Below are 20197 nucleotides of genomic sequence, written 5' to 3' on the forward strand. Positions count from 1 at the left end.
CCCAGCACCTCAACTCCGCGTGTTTCTCTGCCCAGGTCCAGCGCACCTGCCAACGCTGCCCGCCCAGGTATCGTTCACTCCGGCACCGGTGCACCACGGACCCTGGATGCTGCAGCAGCGGAAGACACGAGCCAAGCCCCGGTCGAATACATCTCCCCCGCTTCGCCACTCTCTGCAAAACGGAACGTCATACTGTGATTCTTGGAGATTCCATCGTCCGGCATGTCCGCGCTACCGGAGACAAAGGTAAGGTGCACACTCGCTGTTTTCCTGGTGCTCGTGTTTTTGATGTCGCTGTGCAGGTACCCGCGATCCTGTCATTCCGATTCAAATCTGTCCGATTGAAAGATTTGGAGGTGGACTTTTAACATGAGACGTTATCTAAGCTGATGTGGTGTTCACAATCGGAATGACTTTGTGACGTGCACTTTGTGTATATTTTCTGAAAGGAATGATAAATAGGCCGATTCGAGATCTGATACGGATGCCAGGTGAAGAGGAGGTGGAGATTTGAGGAAGCACATTTTGTCCCTCAAGTATTGGGTCTTATCAGCAGCATTAATCGTGTTAACACATTTGCATGGCAGAGTTTTTATTTTGTTCAGTTTATAAAAAGGTTCATGTCATGAATCCTCTGGTGCGAGTAGTTTTTTTTAACGTGACTAATAGATCAGTTTTTTGGTCCGAATCTTGATGTTATTGTTACAAAAATTATGGGAGTCACGTGATTAGGGAATTAACGATACGGATCAGAAGAGATGAGACGTGAGCTACTCATTCTGTTTATCATCATTTGTCCTTTAGCTGCCTTGTCATATTTTTATTATTGGAACTAATGTCAGAGTTCGTGTATGTAGACGTGTGTATGGGTATCTGCTTATTGAAAATGTACCATTTTATATTATTTCTGATCAAAGGAATGAAATGATCTAAAGAACCAAGTTACTGAAATGATGCCATCTTCCACTCACTAGCAGTGATCAGTAATACTGATGAGTGCCATGCGGGGGCGCTAATGCTTCGATTAATACCAGGGAACGGATCAACGAATAAAAGAATGCTCTTAGCATGGAAAACGATGCATTTGTGGCCTGTACACAATAAGATAGAAAAAAGACAAGAAACAAACAGCAATGATCAATAGACTGGAAAGCTTACCGAACAAAAGTCCAGCAGGGGGCGCTCGCCTCTAACCCGGGTGTGTGTTTCTACAGAGAAACACTACAGGAGCTCATGTAGAGTCGCGCCATCACTATCTCTGTGACGTAGCATCCCTGATTGGTGCAACAATCTTTTTAATCCACCAATGAAACGTCATAGTCAAATGTCATGCTGTCATAGTAACATGAAAACATTGTAAGTCTACTATTGAATTTAAGGCCGTTGTTGAGACCAGACGTGAAAACAAGTGCATTAGAATAATCTTAATTCTAAAATAAATAAATCTACAGTATCTACAGCATCAACTTGTGTCTCATCGTCTCTCTACATACTGTAGATGTGAAGCTTTGGCTTTTCCAAACCTTTTTTTTTTTTTCCTGCTTCATCGTTCCTTTACATTTCTCCTGAGCTTTCTCACTTCTCATGGAGTGAGAAAAGTAGAGAAAGAAGTGGATCATTAACTCTTTTGTTTACTGCAGTAGGAATGTTCACTTTAAAACTGCAACAACATACAGAAATATCCATCCTCATTTCTTCAATTACACTAAATATTGACAAATATATATTCTGTATATGTTCTAGATCTGTATTGAGCAAGTATCAGAGAGAACATTAAATATGATGTCAAATGTAGTGACAGACATTTTCATGTTGTTCTAATCAACAGTATTGGGTGACCTACGTTCCTGTGGTGGTGAACATGACTGCGAGTTCTCCAGAAGAACAAATGCTGGTAATGTACAGTTCAAACACACACTGTTTTTTACACAGAATAAACTAAAGCCCATCACTTCCTCATCACCTAAACACACTGTTCATTTAGATTTTACTTACGGCAGCCAAACGGCCTCATTTTGTAAACCCCTTGATCACTTACTCTGTCTTTAAGGGAACTAAATGAAGAGGAATGAATGAAAAGTGGTATCCAATCTGTGATATTATTGGGGACCTGATTATGGTTCAGAACGATCTATAAAACATAACTGACTACTAAAATCAGATTGTCAAAATGTCCCTCCACTGCAGCAACATCCATCTACCAAGAGGAAGAGGAACATACAGTGGTACCCGGTTATGTTGATGTCCTAGGGGGTCGCCAAAAAGCATCGAGATAACTGATGATCAAGATAAACGAAAATCAAAATGGTGGCAGTATATTAACGTGCTTAAAATGTCTTTATGTACATGATGTGCCTTAATAAATGAGAATGTGCATGCACGTGTTTTTGAAGGGTTTTTTACACAACAGCGTTGCTGCGATTTGTTTGATGAAGGCATGCTATGAAAATACATACAGTACATGTTTATCTGTCAGGAATCCACCTGCCACGCCCCCTTCGGCCCCCTTCAGCGTGTCAGGTGCTTTCTCGGCCGCTTGTATGCAGAAGCCAGAGGGGCTTCCATACATACCTGATGTGGTGCTACACAAGGTAAGCCCCCTGACATGTGGGCTTTATTTTAACTTTAAAACCAAATAAGGAATATTGTTTCACAGATCATTGCTTCACTCTCTGCTTTTACAGTGTAACCAAAATAAGTTGCCACCGGACCCACAGGGTCTCGGCTCCAGAGACTCAAATATCTCAAATATTCCAGCAGGAACTGGAAGCAGCTGTTTCAGTAAGCATCGTTTCTCTCAAGAGGGCTTTCTCTTCATTTTCCCCACAGAATAAAATCAAAATCTACTGAATTTGCAAATGAAGCTTCAAGTGGATAATCTGTTATCAGGCTTGAACCCGTCCTTCTGTAACATTTCTATGGTATCTTCATGTTTAATATTTGTATTTTTTTAATTGCACAGATTTTTAGTTTTTATGATGATTGACTGTGAGAGGCTTCAGGACGAGCTGGAGGAGGCGAATAACAAAGCTCGCAGAAAAACCAGGGGTAACGTCAAGTTCATCGGGGAGCTGTTTAAGTTGCGGATGTTGACCGAGTCCATCATTTATAACTGCGTGGTAAAACTGCTGAAACAAAATGAAGAGGAAAGTCTCGAGTGCCTCTCTATTCTCCTCACCACCGCCGGCTAAGAGATGGACTTTAAGAAGGCCAAGGTAAACAACCAAAGACGCCATTGTAGAGCATTTTCATTGTTCGGGATTGTTCTAATTAACATTTTAATTTTTTTATGATGTTTTTTATTGAATAGAGCAGTGTTGTGCTGTGTCATTGGCAGCGTATTCACTAGGATTTCGCAGTAGTGATATTAAAGTGTGTGTGTGATTTAGTAAGCTTTTGCTGCTGCTTATGTAATACTCGGCTTTGTAAAAGTTTCATGTTAAAGCCTGTAATCTTTAACTGAGCACATGTTAACAGAGCACTTGCTTATACCGTAATTTTCAGACTATAAGCCGCTACTTTTTTTCCACGTTTTGAACCCCGCGGCTTAAACAACGGATGGATTTTGCCTGGGTTTTTCCCTGGTTCCACAAACTTCAAGCCAAAAAACTGAACCCTATAACATTAGACCAATGAAATTTCCGAACGGAAATGTAAAAACGCACCTCACCTGTGTTCTGAGCTGCACGGCATCAGGAGAAAAACACCTCACGAAGATGACAAAAGATAAACTCCCCAGAGAAATACAGTGGTACCTTGACCTACGAGTTTAATTGGTTCCGTGGATGAGCTCATATCTCAATTTGTTCGCACATCAAATCAGTTTTCCATATTGAAATTACTTAAAATGGCATTAATCCGTTCCAACCCTCAAAATGAAAATACATTTCTAAATAACAAATCTTGTATATAAACATAATAGAAAGAGTATGTAAAGATATAATAAGGTTTTATTCAGTGTATTTTCCTTGGAGATAAAACAACTTGAGCTAACGAAAACGCCGGTGGGGTGTGTGTGTGTGTGTGTGTGTGTGTGTGTGTGTGTGGAGGGGGGGAGAGGTGATAAGTAGAGGTGGAGGAAAAACTAGTTTTTTACTATCACTCCTGTACACTACGTATCCCTAAACTTTAAAATTTAAACTTTTTCTTCTTTGTTTATCTTAATTTTTGTCACAATCTTCGCTTTCTGGCTTCACTTCGCCATCTTGCAGCGGCGTTTCGAGCTCGTACCTCAATTTTTTGCTCGCGTAACAAAGCAAAAAAATCGACCGGGTGACCACTCGTACCTCAGAAAACTCGTACATTAATGCACTCGTAGGTCAAAGTTCCACTGTAGCTGTGAAAGGAAGGAGGAAGACAGTGAACAATGACTTACTTGGTCGGCTACTGTTTAGATACACGCCGTTGTAGTGTGTTGAGTCTGGGTGAAGGGAGAGCTCGCTAACTCCAGTTACAACAGAAATCATATAAGCACAGACAGGTTTCCAAAACTCCTGCTTTTTTATTTTTGTTTGCAACAGCGTTATGGGTTAGTCAAAGACACTTAGAAAAGAGCATCAGAAAATAAAAAGCCTCGGTCTCCACACACGCAGTAATAGCGGTAATATGCAGTGCCGGTCTTTTCCCAAAATACCGCTCTGCTCCTAATAGAAGCGCAACATATTTCACCTGTTACACCGTGTGTAACGTGTCTTTCGTTAAAGCCTGTATAAAGTACATTAGTGTAGACACCTGCAGCTTATAGACAGGTGCGGCTTATTTATGTTAAAAATAAAAATATTTGTAAAATTCAGGCTTATATAAGGGTGCGCTTTATAGTCCGGAAATTACGGTACACTTTTTGTACCAGGTTTATAAGAAGCGTTCTTATTTGAACTGAATTGTGTTTGTGTGTAGTTACCAGCAGATGATAAGATTTATTTGGGACGGAATTTCGGGGGACGACGGCTGAACTGGAAGAACGGCTGCGATGGAGAAACTAGCGCTAGAGCCACATCCGGAGCATCAGGTGAGTCTGTAGTGAATGTAGTCTGTGTCCTTTTTCAGCTCTCTCCTGTGTTCATGTTGTGAAAATATTCAAAGCAGGTTGTGATTGTAGGTGTTGTTCTTGAAACTTAATTCAGTTTAATGCATGAGCATTTTTAGTCATGACACATCATGTCTCTTGTGTTTCAGTAAAACTGGACGCAGTGCCAGACTCGACTACAAACATGCCTGCGCTATCAGAGGAGGAAATGGAGAAATGCTCTAAATCCATTATTGAGGAGTTTCTACACATAAATAATTACAAAGTAATGATCTCATGCAGTGTCTTATGATCACATTTAGTTGAATACACATCGGTTATTATCTTGTTACTGCGTCACATAATCGTGGTGGGTTCGTGTGCAGGAGGCATTGCATTGTGTGGAGGAACTGGACCAGGGCGGGATGCTGTACGTTTTTGTTCGGGTGGGTGTGGAGACCACGCTGGAGCGAAACCAGATCACACGTGACCACGTGGGTCATCTGTTCCATCAGCTGCTGCAGGCTGGGATCCTCTCCACATCTCAGTTTTTTAAAGGGTGAGTGACATTCCTGCACCACACAGCTCCGTCTCCCACTGGCGCCAGAGACACTACTGTCTGCGTCATGAGATGTCCACAGCTTGATGACATATTTACACCCAATGGGGTTATTGTAGCATTATTATGAATACGCTTGCGTTTACATTTGGTCATTTTTTAGAGAATTTTATAAGAGAATCAGAATCCTTTAATAAGACTTTTGTCTGTGTTTTTTTTTGCTCTCTTTTCCCCCATTTTCTTATCTATCCTTGTTTACACAGGTTCTCAGAAACCCTCGAGATAGCAGATGATATAACGATTGACATTCCTTACGTATGGCAGTACATAGCGGAGCTCGTTAATCCTGTGCTTCGGGAAGGAGGAATCTCTTTGAGAGAATTATTAATGTATTTACAGTTACATTTGAGACTTTACATATACATTTTTTGCTGGAAAGGAAGTTGGTGTTTGTTTTTAATTGTTGATTTCTTGTGAATTCCAGTGAATTTAGCAAACCACTACTTCCTGTGGCAAGAGCCGGCATATTATTTGCAGAAATATTGCAGCTTCTCTGCAAACACATGGTGAGCTGTGAGATCTTCTATAAAACATGACTGAAAAAAGGAAAGTGTTTTGTCATACTAGTTGAAAATGGTTCTTTTTTGTTCAAGTCATTGCTGTGTTTTTCTTCACTTTAGAGCCAAAAGGAAGTGGAGGCCTTATGGAGGGACTCTAAACTGAGCTGTGCTGATTTTCTTCCTGAAACCGTGGATGGGAACAACTTCATTACTGAGCAGGTGAGCTGTTGGCTGCACACTAGATTTAGACTCCACTGGAAGATCTGGACCAAACAGGATCCAGTGGGCAGTAGATTTTCTACTACTTGAGTAATAATAATAGAAGAGCTGAGTAAAAGTGACAGCATAGTTATTTTATGAAATCATTTCGCTTTAAAATTGATTTGAAATACTATTGTTTATGTCTGATTTAATCGCTTAGCTCGGCATATTTTTGGCTGGTTGTTACAGAGGGCTTTTAAAAATGTGCAATAATCAATATGGGTTAAAAATCATACTGTGATCAATTTCATTTGTTAGTATAAGAACATTGTCAGTGAACTCAAATGGCAGCTCGTCTGATCAGAAAAGAGAAAAGTGTTTGTGTTTGTGGTGTAAAAAGCAGTGTGTTGGTTGGTAGACTTGATGCAGTTTTATTTATAAACCAGCACAAGTGCTGCCCTGGTATTTTCTCGTCCTGGTATCATAAGTGTAGATAAACATAGGTTGTGTTTAATTGACAGCCCTGATGAAGTCTGATGACCTGAAGAGGGTGGAGCTGAGACTTCAGGCAGCAGACGGACTTCTGAGGAGGAACATCAGCACCACACGAGAGGTTAGAGGTCACACAACCTGTAATTAATCCTGGAGGAATTAAGTGTGATTAGAGAGATAGCCATTTAAATGTAAGTGTGTGTGTGTGTGTGTGTGTGTGTGTGTGTGTGTGTGTGTGTGTGTGTGTGTGCGTACTGAAAAATTTATTCAATTTGTTTGTTGTGTGAATTGCCAATTTATTATTATAAATGTTTATATTGTATTTATGTATTTATTTGTAAATGTATTTACTGTAAACTCTTATTAAAGATAAAGTAAGTGCAGATTGTTGTTATTTATTTATCTTTTTAGGTGGCAGCAGGATGGGGGCAGGTCATGATGTGGAAGAAACCGTGGAGACGGAACGTCATACTGTAATTCTTGGAGATTCCATCGTCCGGCATGTCCGCGCTACCGGAGACAATAGTAAGGTGCACACTCGCTGTTTTCCTGGTGCTCGTGTTCTCGATGTCGCTGCGCAGGTACCCGCGATCTTGAACGAGAACTTTGCAGCGGTTGTTCTTCATGCCGGAACGAACTACACCAGGCTGAGGCAAACAGAGATCTTAAAGAGGGATTTCAGGATCCTGGTGAAGACGGTACGCAGCACATCACCCACAACGAGGATTATAGTGTCAGGACCTCTTCCCACTTACCAGCGAGGGGCTGAGAAGTTTAGTAGACTCTTTGCACTAAATGAATGGTTACAGTCATGGTGTCGAGAGAACATAAACTTCTCTTTATTAATAACTGGAACTGTTTCTGGGAGCGTCCGAGGTTCTTCCGCCCTGATGGCCTGCACCCCAGCAGAGATGGAGCAGCAGTGCTATCAGATAACATCTCTAGGATACTTCACAACATCTGACTGGTAAGACATCAGAAACTTACGACTATGAGAACATTTATACAACAAACCAAATAGTTACAAGTTCACACACAGCCCAGTTTATAGAAACCGTATCTATTCCTCATGTAGTAAAACCAAGAATTAAATACACAAGATCCAGAAATAATCTTATTACTGTTAAAACTGAAAAATGCAAGATAAGCAAACACCAAAAAGTTCTAAAGTTTGGTCTTTTAAACATTTGATCACTTGCACCCAAAGCACTGATTGTAAATGAGATGATCACAGAGAATAATCTCTCAGCACTCTGTCTCACTGAGACCTGGATTAAACCAGGTGATTATATGGGTCTAAGCAGTCGACACCGTCAGGATATGTTTATAAGCATGAGCCCCGTCAGACAGGAAGAGCTGTATGATGTTATTACCAAAGCTAAATCAACATGTCAGTTAGATCCCATTCCAACTAATCTATTGAAGGAAGTGTTACATACAGCTGGTGAGCATCTTCTCAATATTATTAACTCCTTACTATCTTACAGATACGAGACACCTGTCATTCACCTGTATATCTTGACTGACAGGTGTCTTGTCCAATGATCTGTAAATTTCCATTCGCAAACTATACCTACATTTTCCGGTTTGTCTGACTTGTCGTTGTGTTTTTTGTCTCATGACGACTCTTTATGTCGAGACCTTCACATAGTCAGTAGACTGAAAGCACGGGGAAACATATTAGATTTGCTCAGCAGGTATCTGCACTGGGATGAGGTAAGTAGATGAATCTCAGTGTTCCTCTCAGTTCCATTGTTTATTACTGGCAGGCCAGAACAGTCATCAAACATCTTTTTTCACCAGGACTTTTCATGTATTTTACTGCCTACTTCTTAAAACAGGGTGATGTGGTCATATTTCCTAGATCTAGTGAGGACTCTTGCTGCTGCATTCTGGACTAACTGAAGCTTATTTCTGCACTTACTCACACACCCAGACAGTAAAGCGTTACAGTAGTCTAATCTACAAGTAACAAAAGCATCAACTAGTTTTTCTGCATCCTGTAACGACATCATATTTCTAATTTTAGCAATATTTCTAAGGTGAAAGAAGGCGATCCTGGTGATATTATTCACATGAGTCTTAAAGGAAAGTCTACAGTCAATAATCACAGCAAGATCTTTAACTGCTGTACACGCTGAAACAGAAACACCATCCAGAGATGCTACGGAATCAGAAAGGTTGCTTCTAGGGTTAAGGTTAGGGTTAGGGTCATGTGATGGAAATGTCTTTGCAGGCGGACGAATGCTATTTGTTCTGTTATTGAACTAGAAACAGTGAATGTTGAGATGTTTGGGAACTGATTATTGTCTGTATATATGCAGGTCAGGGGTTTTTTCATGCTGGAACACCGTTCATTACAATGAGACGATGATGTAAGATGACGAGCCAAACCACGGAGACGAAGCTGACTGAGGTGAACCCCTCAAACTAACCCAGGAACAGAGAAGGAACTTTCTGACCACCTGCTGGTTTTGCACAAACAGAGTAAAGGTTTTTAAAGTAATATTTTTAAGGAGACAGAATGTTTTATGTTACAGATTTTTCTGGAACTGTGGAATCGAGTCATTTCCCAGTGAATCTATGGATTCAGACTCAATTGAACCAAAACCAGTGAATCGACTCTTTATACCTTTATTTTGACATTAATAAACTCTTGAACCGAGTTACTTGAACTGACTCTACGGAGTCGAAATTATCGAACCAAATCCTTTTTTAACTGAATGGACTGAAAAATGTAAATATTTCTATTGAATTAAATTGTTATTTTGTAATGTTTTGAATGCCAAAGTTTTATTTTTGATGTTTCTGTAACTAACTGAGGTTCTCAAAAGTTATATGTGAACAGTAGATGTTATAAGGCTGCATTTTAACTAAACCTTTTTGCAGCAATCGATAGTTTTGATCAGTTTCACTTCTGTTCAAGTAAAATTGGGTTTAAACAGAATTGGGTTTTGTCACATTTTCCCAAAATATTATCATGTGGATTTTAATACTTAGTTGGGAATTGAATGTCCAACACTTTAAAAAAAGAAACAAAACACACACAAAATTCAAGTATTTAGTTTTTATTAGTATTACAACAAACATAGTAGAAATAGTAAAATATAGAAGAGAGATAAAAAAAAAAACTATATGTATGGTGTGTGTTCACATGCTGAATCTAAACCTGTCCAGAGCTTTGCAGATTCTCTCCACTGCTGCCATTTCCTGTTCCTCATGAATTATTGAGGAATCTGGTTATAAAGCGAGTGATGTCTCGTTTGGGCTTTTGTTTTTTCCTAAATTCATTCTCAAATTCCAAAGTTTCCTCCAGCTCAACAACATGTTTCTCCAGTCGCTCTCGTTCTCTCATCAAATTATTTATCTTGTGCTCCGCCCTCTTTTTCTCTTCCTCACAGTGGTTGAGGGAATCCTGGAGCTTCCTGGTGGTTTGGAGATGTGAGGTTGTCATTTCCTCCATGTTTAGTTTGGCCTTCTTTTTTTCTTTCTCTATTTTCTTTCTCTCAAATTCCAACTCGACCTCAAGCACAGCAAGACGTGTCTCCACTCGCTCTCGGTCTGCGATCAATTTATTTTTCTCATTCTCGCAATAATCCAGAGAATCCTGAAGCTCCCTGAAGGTTTGAATCTGTAACATGTTCATTTTCTTCATGTCTAGTTTGGCCTTTTTTTCTTTCTCTCTTTTCAAAGTGACCTCAAGCTGAGCAACACGTTCCTGCAGTTGTTTTTGTTCTCTCGCCCAGCTTTCTTTCTCACGTTCTACTGTTTTCTCCTGTTCCTCGTAGAGTTTCAGGAAAGACTGGAGCTTGGTGATGTTTTGGAGGTGTGGGGGGTTTTTCTCAGTTATATCCTGTTCCCACTGCTTTCTCTCAGAAGCCAAAGTAGCCTCCAGCTTTTGCACCGTCTGTAGCAGAATGGCTTTCTCTTCTCTCTCTTCTGTTAACTTCTCTATCATCAGATTAGAAAATGCATCCAAGTCTGTTACTACTTTCTCCAAGTGTTCCAGCTTCTCCTTCATTTCAGCAATCTGCTTAGTTTTCTTCTCTCTTCTGGTTTGAAAAAGCTCTCTAAACCTTCTGAAGAGCCCCATGTTGTGTTTTTACTTATACGCACAAACCTCGAAAATGAGATAAACAGAGACGCATTCCGACTTATAGACGTTGTCATACTGTGACGTCACATAGATGCCCCGCCCACCGTCTGTGACGTCACCCGGTCTCTTTCTTAACCAGACACACTCACTATGCGCATGCGCACATTACAGAGGGAAAGAGCGAATAAAATATTATGGCGTCTTCACAACTTTCCTGTTGTTCCTGAGAGAAGAGTGATATTACAGTCATAAATAAGATAAAAACGGCTGTAAACTGTGTATAAAGCGAGTGAAGGTCAGCGGGACTCCATGCTCTCTGAGGACGGACCGGGGCTAGCTTAGCATGCTAACTTCACTAGATATCTCTGTTACATAATACATAGAGGTTTTTAAAGTCCAAACTTTCTTTTATTCACATTCTGTTGATAATTGTATTTGATTGATGAGTGTTTAAGATACACTTATTATATAGAGCTCCATAGAGAAAGCAGTTAGTACGCCGTATTTGTGTCTGAGTTGAGTTCTCATTTCAAGAAATCTTACCAAGTGTAATTATTTTACTGCACTGGCAAATCATTTGACTTGTTTCTAGTCTGTAGAGTTTCTTCTTAAATCATGCTTTTATTTCTTTATTTCGACGTATATCTTTTGCAGTGGACGCATCAAAATGTGTGCTGTGTGTTTTTATCCCTGACCACCGAGCACCATAGAGTGAATAAAAATGTATTAATATTAATTTTAGAATTGTATTAATAGTGTTAGGAGTAAAGTTTAAAGTCATTGAGGATGTAATACGACTTTAAAAAAAAGCTGGAATAAATAGAGTGAGAACAGCAGCCGCCTCACAGACTCCAGATCACAGATCACAGACTCTGGAGTCCCATTTTACCTCCTGAATCTCTACTTCTACTGAAATACATGTCCATCACTGGGAGTGGTACAAACAGAGACTCAGGGTTTTTTATTTTTATTTTTAAATCTGATAAAACATTTTGAGGTGATTATTTTATTTACGTGGTTTGATCTATTCATGCTGCTGAGGGTTTGGGTCTCATTCAAATCTGAAAAACAAGAAGAAGATCACACACTTTAACAGCAGGAACAAGAAGCACCAAGTCTTCAGAATGCAGCCACATCATTATTCACATCTTCACATGTGATGAAGTGATACACGACTGCATGTTCATTACCTGAATGAGATCCAACACACTCGTCCACACACTCATTCACGGTGGTTCTGTAACAGCATCTGCTTTGAGGAGATACTAACCTGGGTCTGGGTCTGAGGTTGCGAAGGGCCTCGATGGGAGCAACATCAACTGCAAAAGAAGAAAAGACGCATTTACCACGAAAGAATAAAACGTATGAATTATGGCGTGATGAAATTATACACGATTCACACACTCATTCACACACTCGTTCACAGTGGTTCTGTAACAGCATCAGCTTTGAGGAAACACTTACTTCCATCTGGATCCTACTCCTGAGGTTTAATGATATTTTGGTGCCTGACGGAAGCATCACCTGCATTGATTCTAGGAGGAGCATCAGCCATTTCCTGGTGTGTTTCTGACCATCCTCTGAGAGAGAGAGAGAACAGACAGATGGTGAGAACCTAGGTTTTACAAAGATAATACACATGGACTTGGACATGGACACACACACACACACCTTTCTACTGTAGGATTCCAGGGTTCATCACCACATTGATTGACTGAAGCCATTTTTCATCTATCGAGAGCCAAGAATGCACTGGAAAAAATCCAACTTGCAAACTGTTCACTAAATTATAAGTTAGCTGGACATATTTTTGAGCACAGTGTTGAGTTTACTCATAAAAAAAGATTTAACTGCATGTTTACTAATATTTTGTCCAATGAAAAAGAACAATTAAGTTGGGAAAAGCTTTATTCTGTTCTTAACCTTCGTGATTGAACAACTATTTTGTCTTCCTGCTTCTGCACTGTATGTGTTCTGCTTTTATTCTCTTCTATAATGCTGGTTATTATTCTTCTGTCATTGAATCAAGTTATATTCTTTATACTTTAATTGTTTATTCTTATATGTTTAACTGTATTATTCTGCTTAGTCATGTTAGTATCTGGGTCATGCGTCATTCGTACTTTCCGAGCTGACTATGTTACAGAGTGTACACACAGCATAAAATACACACAACAACAACATGATTTATATACGATATAATCAAAGAATCAGAATTAAAGCGTAGAAAGAGTTTAGTGCTTTTAGTTATAAGAAAACGTTTGTTACAGTCATTTTTTTCTCATCGACTAGGGCCATAATCCCTCCATCCAAATCCACATAGATGTTTTGATCCATATCTGTGGAGATGTTTTCTGTAGAAGACTCTTCACCTGTAATTTTATACACTGGGAGCTGTACGTATTGTCTAAACAATGACAAGGAATTCCACAACAGATAAAACATGCCACGGCTGCAAGGATTATTAAAATTGTAGTCCCAGTCTGACCCTATTCTACTCTATTTATTAGTATATTATGTTAATTATACTTGGAGTAAACAGGTTACATGAGTTTGATTAAAATATGGGATAAATAGATTAAATTAAGCTACTTCATTGTATCTAATAGATTCTATACTAATTATTAGGTCAATTTGTTGGATTAATATAAAAAGTTAAACTATAAAAGCTAAGATTAGCTAGCCGGCTAGTTACCCATGCTAATGTCACTAAAGAATTACTTTTTACTTTTCGAGTCTTTTACTAAATAGTCTACATTTTTTTTAGGTTGCTGCTAATCACTGCTTTTTTCTTCTTGCTGCAGTTTGTTTGTTTGGTGGTTGTCAAGGAGATACTAGAATTCTTATTATGATATATTATGATTTATCATAAAAGCGATTCTGTACACATCACTCTGGTCACATGACCAGCTGGAGACTTAAGTCCCAAAGCACTTAAAGCACAAACACACTGCAAAATATTATTTTAATACAAAATTACCTTCAAATATCAATCTAGAAAAATGGCCCTAAATCCTGTTTGTACACAAAACAGACACATGAATCTCATTTAAAATGCTTTCAGTGATTCTACATTCTGTTTATATGAAGTGTTTCTGCAGTTTGCATGTTAATTGGCTGGATGGAGCTTTTATTGATTCGTTATTTATCCATTTATCATCTGTTAACCTGTTATTTCAACAAAACCAGATTTTCAATTCATTTTTATTTGTATTGCGCTTTTAACAATGAACATTGTCTCGAAGCAGCTTTACACAGATAATGTGGTGATAAAAATAAATAAGATGTTCTATATGTGTAAGTTTGTCTCTGATGAACAAGCCGGTGCCGACTGTGGCGAGAAAAAACACCCCGAGACGGCATAAGGAAGAAACCATGAGAGGAACCAGACTCAAGAGGAAACCCGTCCTCATCTGGGTTTCACTAAATGTCCATTTATTACAGCTAAATGATGTTAAGTGATGATCAGATACAAACTGTAGTCCTGAATCAGTGTAGCAGACTGTTAACATAAACTACAGTCCAATAAATAATACAAAAAATACAAAAAAAATGGCCCTGAATCCTGTATGTACTGTAGATGTTTTGTTTGAAGTGTTGTGATCATGAAGATGAAATCCTGCAGGTTATTTGGGTTTGTACTGAGTGATAGTTATTTCATAAACACCTTCTTATAAAATCCAACTCAAATGTTAAATAAAAATTCACTCTAAATTTGTAATCAGCGGCGTCTCACCATCACATTCCACTACGGGAGCGCAGGAGGAGGAGATGCCCGACTGCATGGAATACAGGAGAACATCAAATCCCCTACCATTAGATAACTGCAGAACACAGTGTAAATAACGACATATTTTCCTTCAATAAATCTGGAAATGCAGCCATTACGCTCTCACACAGTCGTTACTCTCTTTATGTTCTCATTTTCAGTCCTAACTATAATGATGTTCATGACAAAACTGGCATGAAGAAACGTGTTCACATGTCACATTTTCATCTTCAAATTGTATCACTGGTGGTGATGCCACTAATTCATGCTGATTTTGCCAAGGTGTTAATGATCAGTGTAATTACTGTAAACATATAAATGCTGTGGTGACCCCCGTGTGTAATGCTGCATGATGGCACTGCTGGAGGATTACACCAATGGAAGATTAAGGAGAGAAAGAGTCTCCAGGGACCATGATGATTTCTCGGCCCATGATGATGATTGAATAATAAGCTGATTTAGATTCCTACAGCTGTGCTCCTGGATCTATGTGATCTATGCAGCTGCAGGAAGTGATGACTGGCTTCTTGGTGACTTTAACAACATGTAGAAATTGTAAACATTGTCCTGATGTAGTCTATAATATGACAGGTGACAGAGGCTTCACCCCTCAGACGCTCCTCACCTCCAGAAATGCAGATGTGGAGCTCTGGATGTCTCAGGTGGAAGATTTCTATACCAACCGGAAAAAGTGTGTAAGATTATCAGGGTGTGTGGTGTTTTGCACAATGTGGCACTGAGGACCAGTTTCCTCTCCTCCTGACCTCCCTCCCCCTCAGCATTATGACCCCGAGCCACAGCCCCCTGCCCCACAAGAGCGATATAAACTAAGTGGAAGAATCCATGAGGAGGTCATACGCCGTTTGTAAGGAAGACAAAAATAATGGTTGTTATTAGTGTTTATTGTGACTCTTTGTAGTAAAAGATTAAAATCAAGATTTAAAAAGATTAAAAAAAGATTTGACAAGACAGAAATAAAAAATGATCAAAAGACGAGACGATCTACAAGATACAATAGCTTTACACTCAGCTTTATACTATTGACTATAAGTGTAAAACTATCATAAATAGCCATAAGAGAAACAGAAAAAGGAAAAAGGCATGTTCAGACTCTCTGTTTCTCTTGTCGTCTTCTTTTTTTTCTATTTCTCCTTTTCTTTTGAATGTTTTCTTGTCTCAGCTGAGCAACAATTTCCTCCCATCGCTCTCGGACTCTCATATAATGATCTGTTTTATTCTCTGAAGTCTTCTTTTCTTCCTCACAGAGATTCTGGGTATCCTGGAGCCCCCTGTTGGTCTGAAGCTGTAAGTTGTTCCTCTCCTCTATGTCAAGTTTAGTTTTCTCTCTTTCATCCTCCTGTTTTTCTTTAAAATCCAACGTGGGCTCAAACTGAGCAACACGTTCCTCCAGTCGCTCTTTCTCTCTGATCAAATGATCTCTCTCCTGCTCTGCACTATTTTTTATTTTCTCACAGTGATTCTGAGTATCCTGGAGCTCCATGGTGGTCTGTTCCAAAGTGAGCTTAAGCTGAGCAACATGTTCCTCCAGTCGTTTTTGTTCTCTCGTCCAGCTCTCTCTCTCACATTTTACAGTTTTCTCCAGTTCCTCATGGATTTTCAGGAAGACTGGAGCTCCATGGTGGTCTGTTCCAAAGTGACCTCAAGCTGAGCAACATGTTTCTCCACTTTCGTTTGTTCTCTTGTCCAGCTCTCTCTCTCACATTCTACAGTTTTCTCCAGTTCCTCATTGATTTTCAAGGAAGACTGGAGCTCCATGGTGGTCTGCTCCAAAATAAACTCAAGCTGAGCAACACGTTCCTCCAGTTGTTTTTGTTCTCTCGCCCAGCTCTGGCTTCTCTCAGTTATGTCCTGTTCCTGCTGCTTTCGCTCAGAAGCCAAAGTAGCCTCCAGCTTTTGCACCGTCTGTAGCAGAATGGCTTTCTCTTCTTTCTCTTCTGTTATCTTCTCTAACATTAGAAGAGAAAATGCATCCAAGTCTTTCTCTACTTTCTCCATGTGTTCCAGCTTCTCCTTCATTTCAGCAATCTGCTTAGTTTTCTTCGATCTTCTGGTTTGAAAAATCTCTCTAAACCTTCTGAAGAGCTCCATGTTTATGCCTCTTTACTCAAAAACCTCGGAAATGAGAGAAACAGAGACGCGTTTCCAATTATAGACGTTGCCTTACTGTGACGTCACAGGCAGATGCCCCGCCTCCGTCTGTGACATAACCCGGTCTCTTTTAACCTGACACTATGCGCATGCGCACATTACAGAGGTAAAGAGCAGATAAAATATCGTCTTCACAGCTTTTCTGTTGTTCCTGAGAGAAGAGCGATATTACAGTCATAAATAAGATAAAAACGGCTGTAAACTGTGTATAAAGCGAGTGAATCCGAGTTGAGAACCGGAAGTTGACCGGAGTGACTCTATGAATGTTGCAGAATCATAAATGACCTGTAGGTGGCAGTGTGATGTGTATTAGAGCTCACTGTCACAGCAGGTCATTAGAAGTAGTGGAGCTCTAATGACGTCATTAATAGCGAGGACAAGACACACAGCAGTTTGGGATTCTTTTATTGACTTTATTGATGAATTGATTTGGAGTATGATTGTGTTTCTGATCAAAGTAAGTTCATGTGTATGGAGTAAAACAACCTGTACATTTCTCACTTCCAGACAGTATTATGAGATGTTCATCTGCTGGAAGTTCATGTTTAATGCTGCATGTTTTATAGGATTTATGAGCTGGAATAAATGTCCAAACATCTTAAATCAACACTGAGTGATTTTTTGGTAGATATTAGATCTTTTACATATTATTAATTTTTTAATATCTGTGATTTAAATACACATTTATAAATATAAAGGCTTTTAGTGTATATTAGAGATTAGAACATAAACCGACACAAATTAAATACAATAAAAAATTTATTAACTGAAATAAAACATCAAAATATAAAGTTTCAAAATAAAATCTATCAATACATTTAAAATTATAACAATATATAATAATAATAATAATAATAATAATAATAATAATAATAATAAGTTAAATACAGTGCAGTATTACAGCTTAAATATTTGAATTTATTTCAGATCAATTTTATTCATCCATTAAATAAATGGTGTCAGCATCAGAGTAGTGTATTTACATGATCTGTTTCCAGGGTTTTCACAAACACAACTCTGTTATTACTGTTCTCTTTTCACAGCACCGTCTCTTTCAGTTCTAATGAAAGTTCTCATGTATTAAGAGGGAATTTTATGAATGATCAATAATGAAACACTTCATTACTGTTAGTTATTTACATATTTATTTACAGTAATAAAACTATTTCTGTAAAAAAGAGAAAGAAATAATAATTAAAAGCAAAATAAATAAAATGATGAATTCAGTGGAGCAGAACGACAGCACGATGACCTGAAAGAGAAAAACAGAGATGTGTTACTTTACATAATGTGTGTGTTTGACTGGTACACAGTGTGTGTTTAGTAAAGTTTTGTAGGACATTATGAGGACAGTATGACTTACGCTGTAGATGGAACCACTGCATGTTCCTGGATGGATGGAGGTAGGGCTTGGTGTGGCGGCTGCTCCCTGTCCACTGCTCAGCCATAGTGATACACAGTGACCTCCTGCTCACCAGCTTTCCATTCAACTCTCTGATGGCATTAGTGTCTTCATCCAGAGAGGAATATCAGACAAATCCAAAGCCTTTGGACCGTCAATTGTGCAGTACCACCTGTAGGAGTGAGTGAGGAGATACAGAAAGCAAAAACATGAGCATTACATCACTCTCATGTAGAAAACCATGAGAAATAACAAGCACTGTCTGTATCCCATAATATAAACAGAACAGCGGTGTTCTTTTATTAACAAGGTTCTGGTCTCACTGGTGAATGAACAATGAAGCACTTTTATTTAAAGGTCATTTTCTGAGAGCAGAAACTTGCTGCAAGTGTACACTGGTTCTGGTATAATAGAGGATCTAATCCTCATTTCTACAGAAAACAGAACAAATTCAGCATCCAATGTTTGAGTGCATGTGTGTGTTTACATTGCTGACTTTAATAATACACACTGATCAATCATTCAGTATTAAACCAATTATTACATGTGACCAAACACAGCTGTGACCAAAACCTGCTCCAGATCATGAAGGTCTCTATAAAACACACTGGAAATAGAATCAGAATAGTTCCTGTGTGTCCAGTCTGAGAGGCTTTGGTGTGAATCGCCTGTTCCACTGCTGCTGGTTTTCTTCTCCAAGAACTGGAACATCTGTAGATGCAGACAATCATCTCATGTTAGCATCCAATCAGAAAGTAAATTTTGCTAACATGAATAGTTCTCTTCTGTTTTAAATCTTTAACTGCACTTAACACAAAACTAATCGGACGGCTTTGACTCACTCTGTGGATGGATGTTCTTGTTGGCGTTGGGTCTTGGGTCTGGGCAGGGTTTTGAAGGCGAGATGGTTTCTACCTTCATGCCGTGACTTCGTCCCTGGGTGGTCTGAGAGGGACTTAAGTACACAGTCCTGCTGCCCAGCACCCTGCCGTTCATCTCCATGATGTCTACTCGAGCCTCATCAGGAGATGAAAACGTCACATACCCGATGCCTTTTGAGCGTCTGTTCTCCATCATGACCTGTACGGGACAGCGAGCAGAAACACAAAGCAAAGAGTGCACATCAAATGTGTTAGAGGTTAGCAATATCAGAGCTCTCCACATTCAGAAAATACTCCAGCTGAGTACAGGGAGGAAACCCCAAGCTACTGGGAAAGAAGGAAAATGTAAGGATCAGTAGTTATAAATGACGTGTGCAGTGAGGACAGTCCCAAATCTCAGGAACACTTCGTACACGTCCGTCATCCACAGTACAGTCCAGATTTCTCAGCAGCAGTGTGACTGTCTACAGAACAACAACATCCAGTGTGTTCATCACTTCATTTACATTTCTTTAGGTTAAAAAAAACAGGAAGCATTCAGCATTAGACTTTTGAGTAAGTTGTGCTGTGTGATTCGTGATAATCAGTCACACTCAGACTAATAAATAAAAAAGTCAGACTCATAAAGAATATTTTACCTGATTATCTACACACAGTTATACATTTTCTCACATTCTCTAAAGTCTCCAAAAGTCCAAAGGACTTCAGCCTGTTCTTTTTGATCCTCCACCTTCTGCTCCTCCACCTTCTGCTGCTCAACCTTCTGCTTCTCAACCTTCTGCTCCTCCACCTTCTGCTCCTTCACCTCTAAAGAAGTGTCAGATAGAGATGGGTTATATATAACATTCAACATGCGCCCAATATTACAAGAAGAGTATCTGTTCTTGATGAAGACTGTTTGTTCAGGTGAAATAACACAAGGCAGAACTTTCTCCAGACGGCAGTTCAGAGATTTTGCTAAGATTTTCGTATCCTGGTCCAGGTGATTTACCAGAAGGCATACTTGCTAAGGCTATTTCTGTATCAGATATAAACTCATCCAATTGTAATGCTGTACCCACAC

General features: G+C 39.2%; 2 protein-coding genes across 3 annotated transcripts in view; one reads left to right on the forward strand and one right to left on the reverse strand.

The window, feature by feature from the left end:
- The first annotated feature begins 105 nt into the window (after nucleotides 1-105).
- Nucleotides 106-6923, forward strand: LOC124384607 (eukaryotic translation initiation factor 4 gamma 3-like). Of its 2 annotated transcripts, XM_046847599.1 has the most exons (12): nucleotides 106-246; nucleotides 1829-1894; nucleotides 2477-2591; nucleotides 2685-2781; nucleotides 2963-3215; nucleotides 4897-5008; nucleotides 5176-5291; nucleotides 5392-5564; nucleotides 5828-5953; nucleotides 6049-6130; nucleotides 6245-6343; nucleotides 6847-6921. In XM_046847599.1, exons 5-12 carry the CDS (start codon nucleotides 3195-3197, stop codon nucleotides 6850-6852), a joined length of 735 nt encoding a protein of 244 aa, XP_046703555.1. In that variant the 5' UTR covers nucleotides 106-246; nucleotides 1829-1894; nucleotides 2477-2591; nucleotides 2685-2781; nucleotides 2963-3194; the 3' UTR covers nucleotides 6853-6921. The 2 variants fall into 2 exon arrangements, with proteins under 2 accessions (XP_046703555.1, XP_046703556.1); XM_046847600.1 differs by lacking the exons at nucleotides 106-246; nucleotides 1829-1894 and having other exon boundaries at nucleotides 2483-2591; nucleotides 4930-5008; nucleotides 6847-6923.
- An 11352-nt stretch (nucleotides 6924-18275) lies between these two features.
- LOC124384871 overlaps nucleotides 18276-20197 on the reverse strand; it is a 169343-nt gene continuing 167421 nt past the window's right edge. Inside the window, exons 12-13 of the mRNA XM_046847853.1 lie at nucleotides 19096-19333; nucleotides 18276-18425 (exon numbers count right to left, since the gene is read on the reverse strand). Coding sequence (XP_046703809.1) covers nucleotides 18364-18425; nucleotides 19096-19333 — 300 coding nt within the window. The 3' untranslated portion in view covers nucleotides 18276-18363. The remainder of the gene's footprint in view (nucleotides 18426-19095; nucleotides 19334-20197) is intronic.

This window comes from Silurus meridionalis, chromosome 4 (genome assembly GCF_014805685.1).
Source record: "Silurus meridionalis isolate SWU-2019-XX chromosome 4, ASM1480568v1, whole genome shotgun sequence".
Taxonomy (NCBI): Eukaryota; Metazoa; Chordata; class Actinopteri; order Siluriformes; family Siluridae; genus Silurus; species Silurus meridionalis.

Bases quoted from the DNA above. Each gene is read 5' to 3' on its own strand.
- LOC124384607 (XM_046847599.1), top strand. From the start codon at position 3,195: ATGGACTTTAAGAAGGCCAAG. The intron at 5,954-6,048 runs GTATTTACAGTT...TGTGAATTCCAG, and splicing joins TCTTTGAGAGAATTATTAAT to TGAATTTAGCAAACCACTAC. The intron at 6,131-6,244 runs GTGAGCTGTGAG...TCTTCACTTTAG, and splicing joins AGCTTCTCTGCAAACACATG to AGCCAAAAGGAAGTGGAGGC.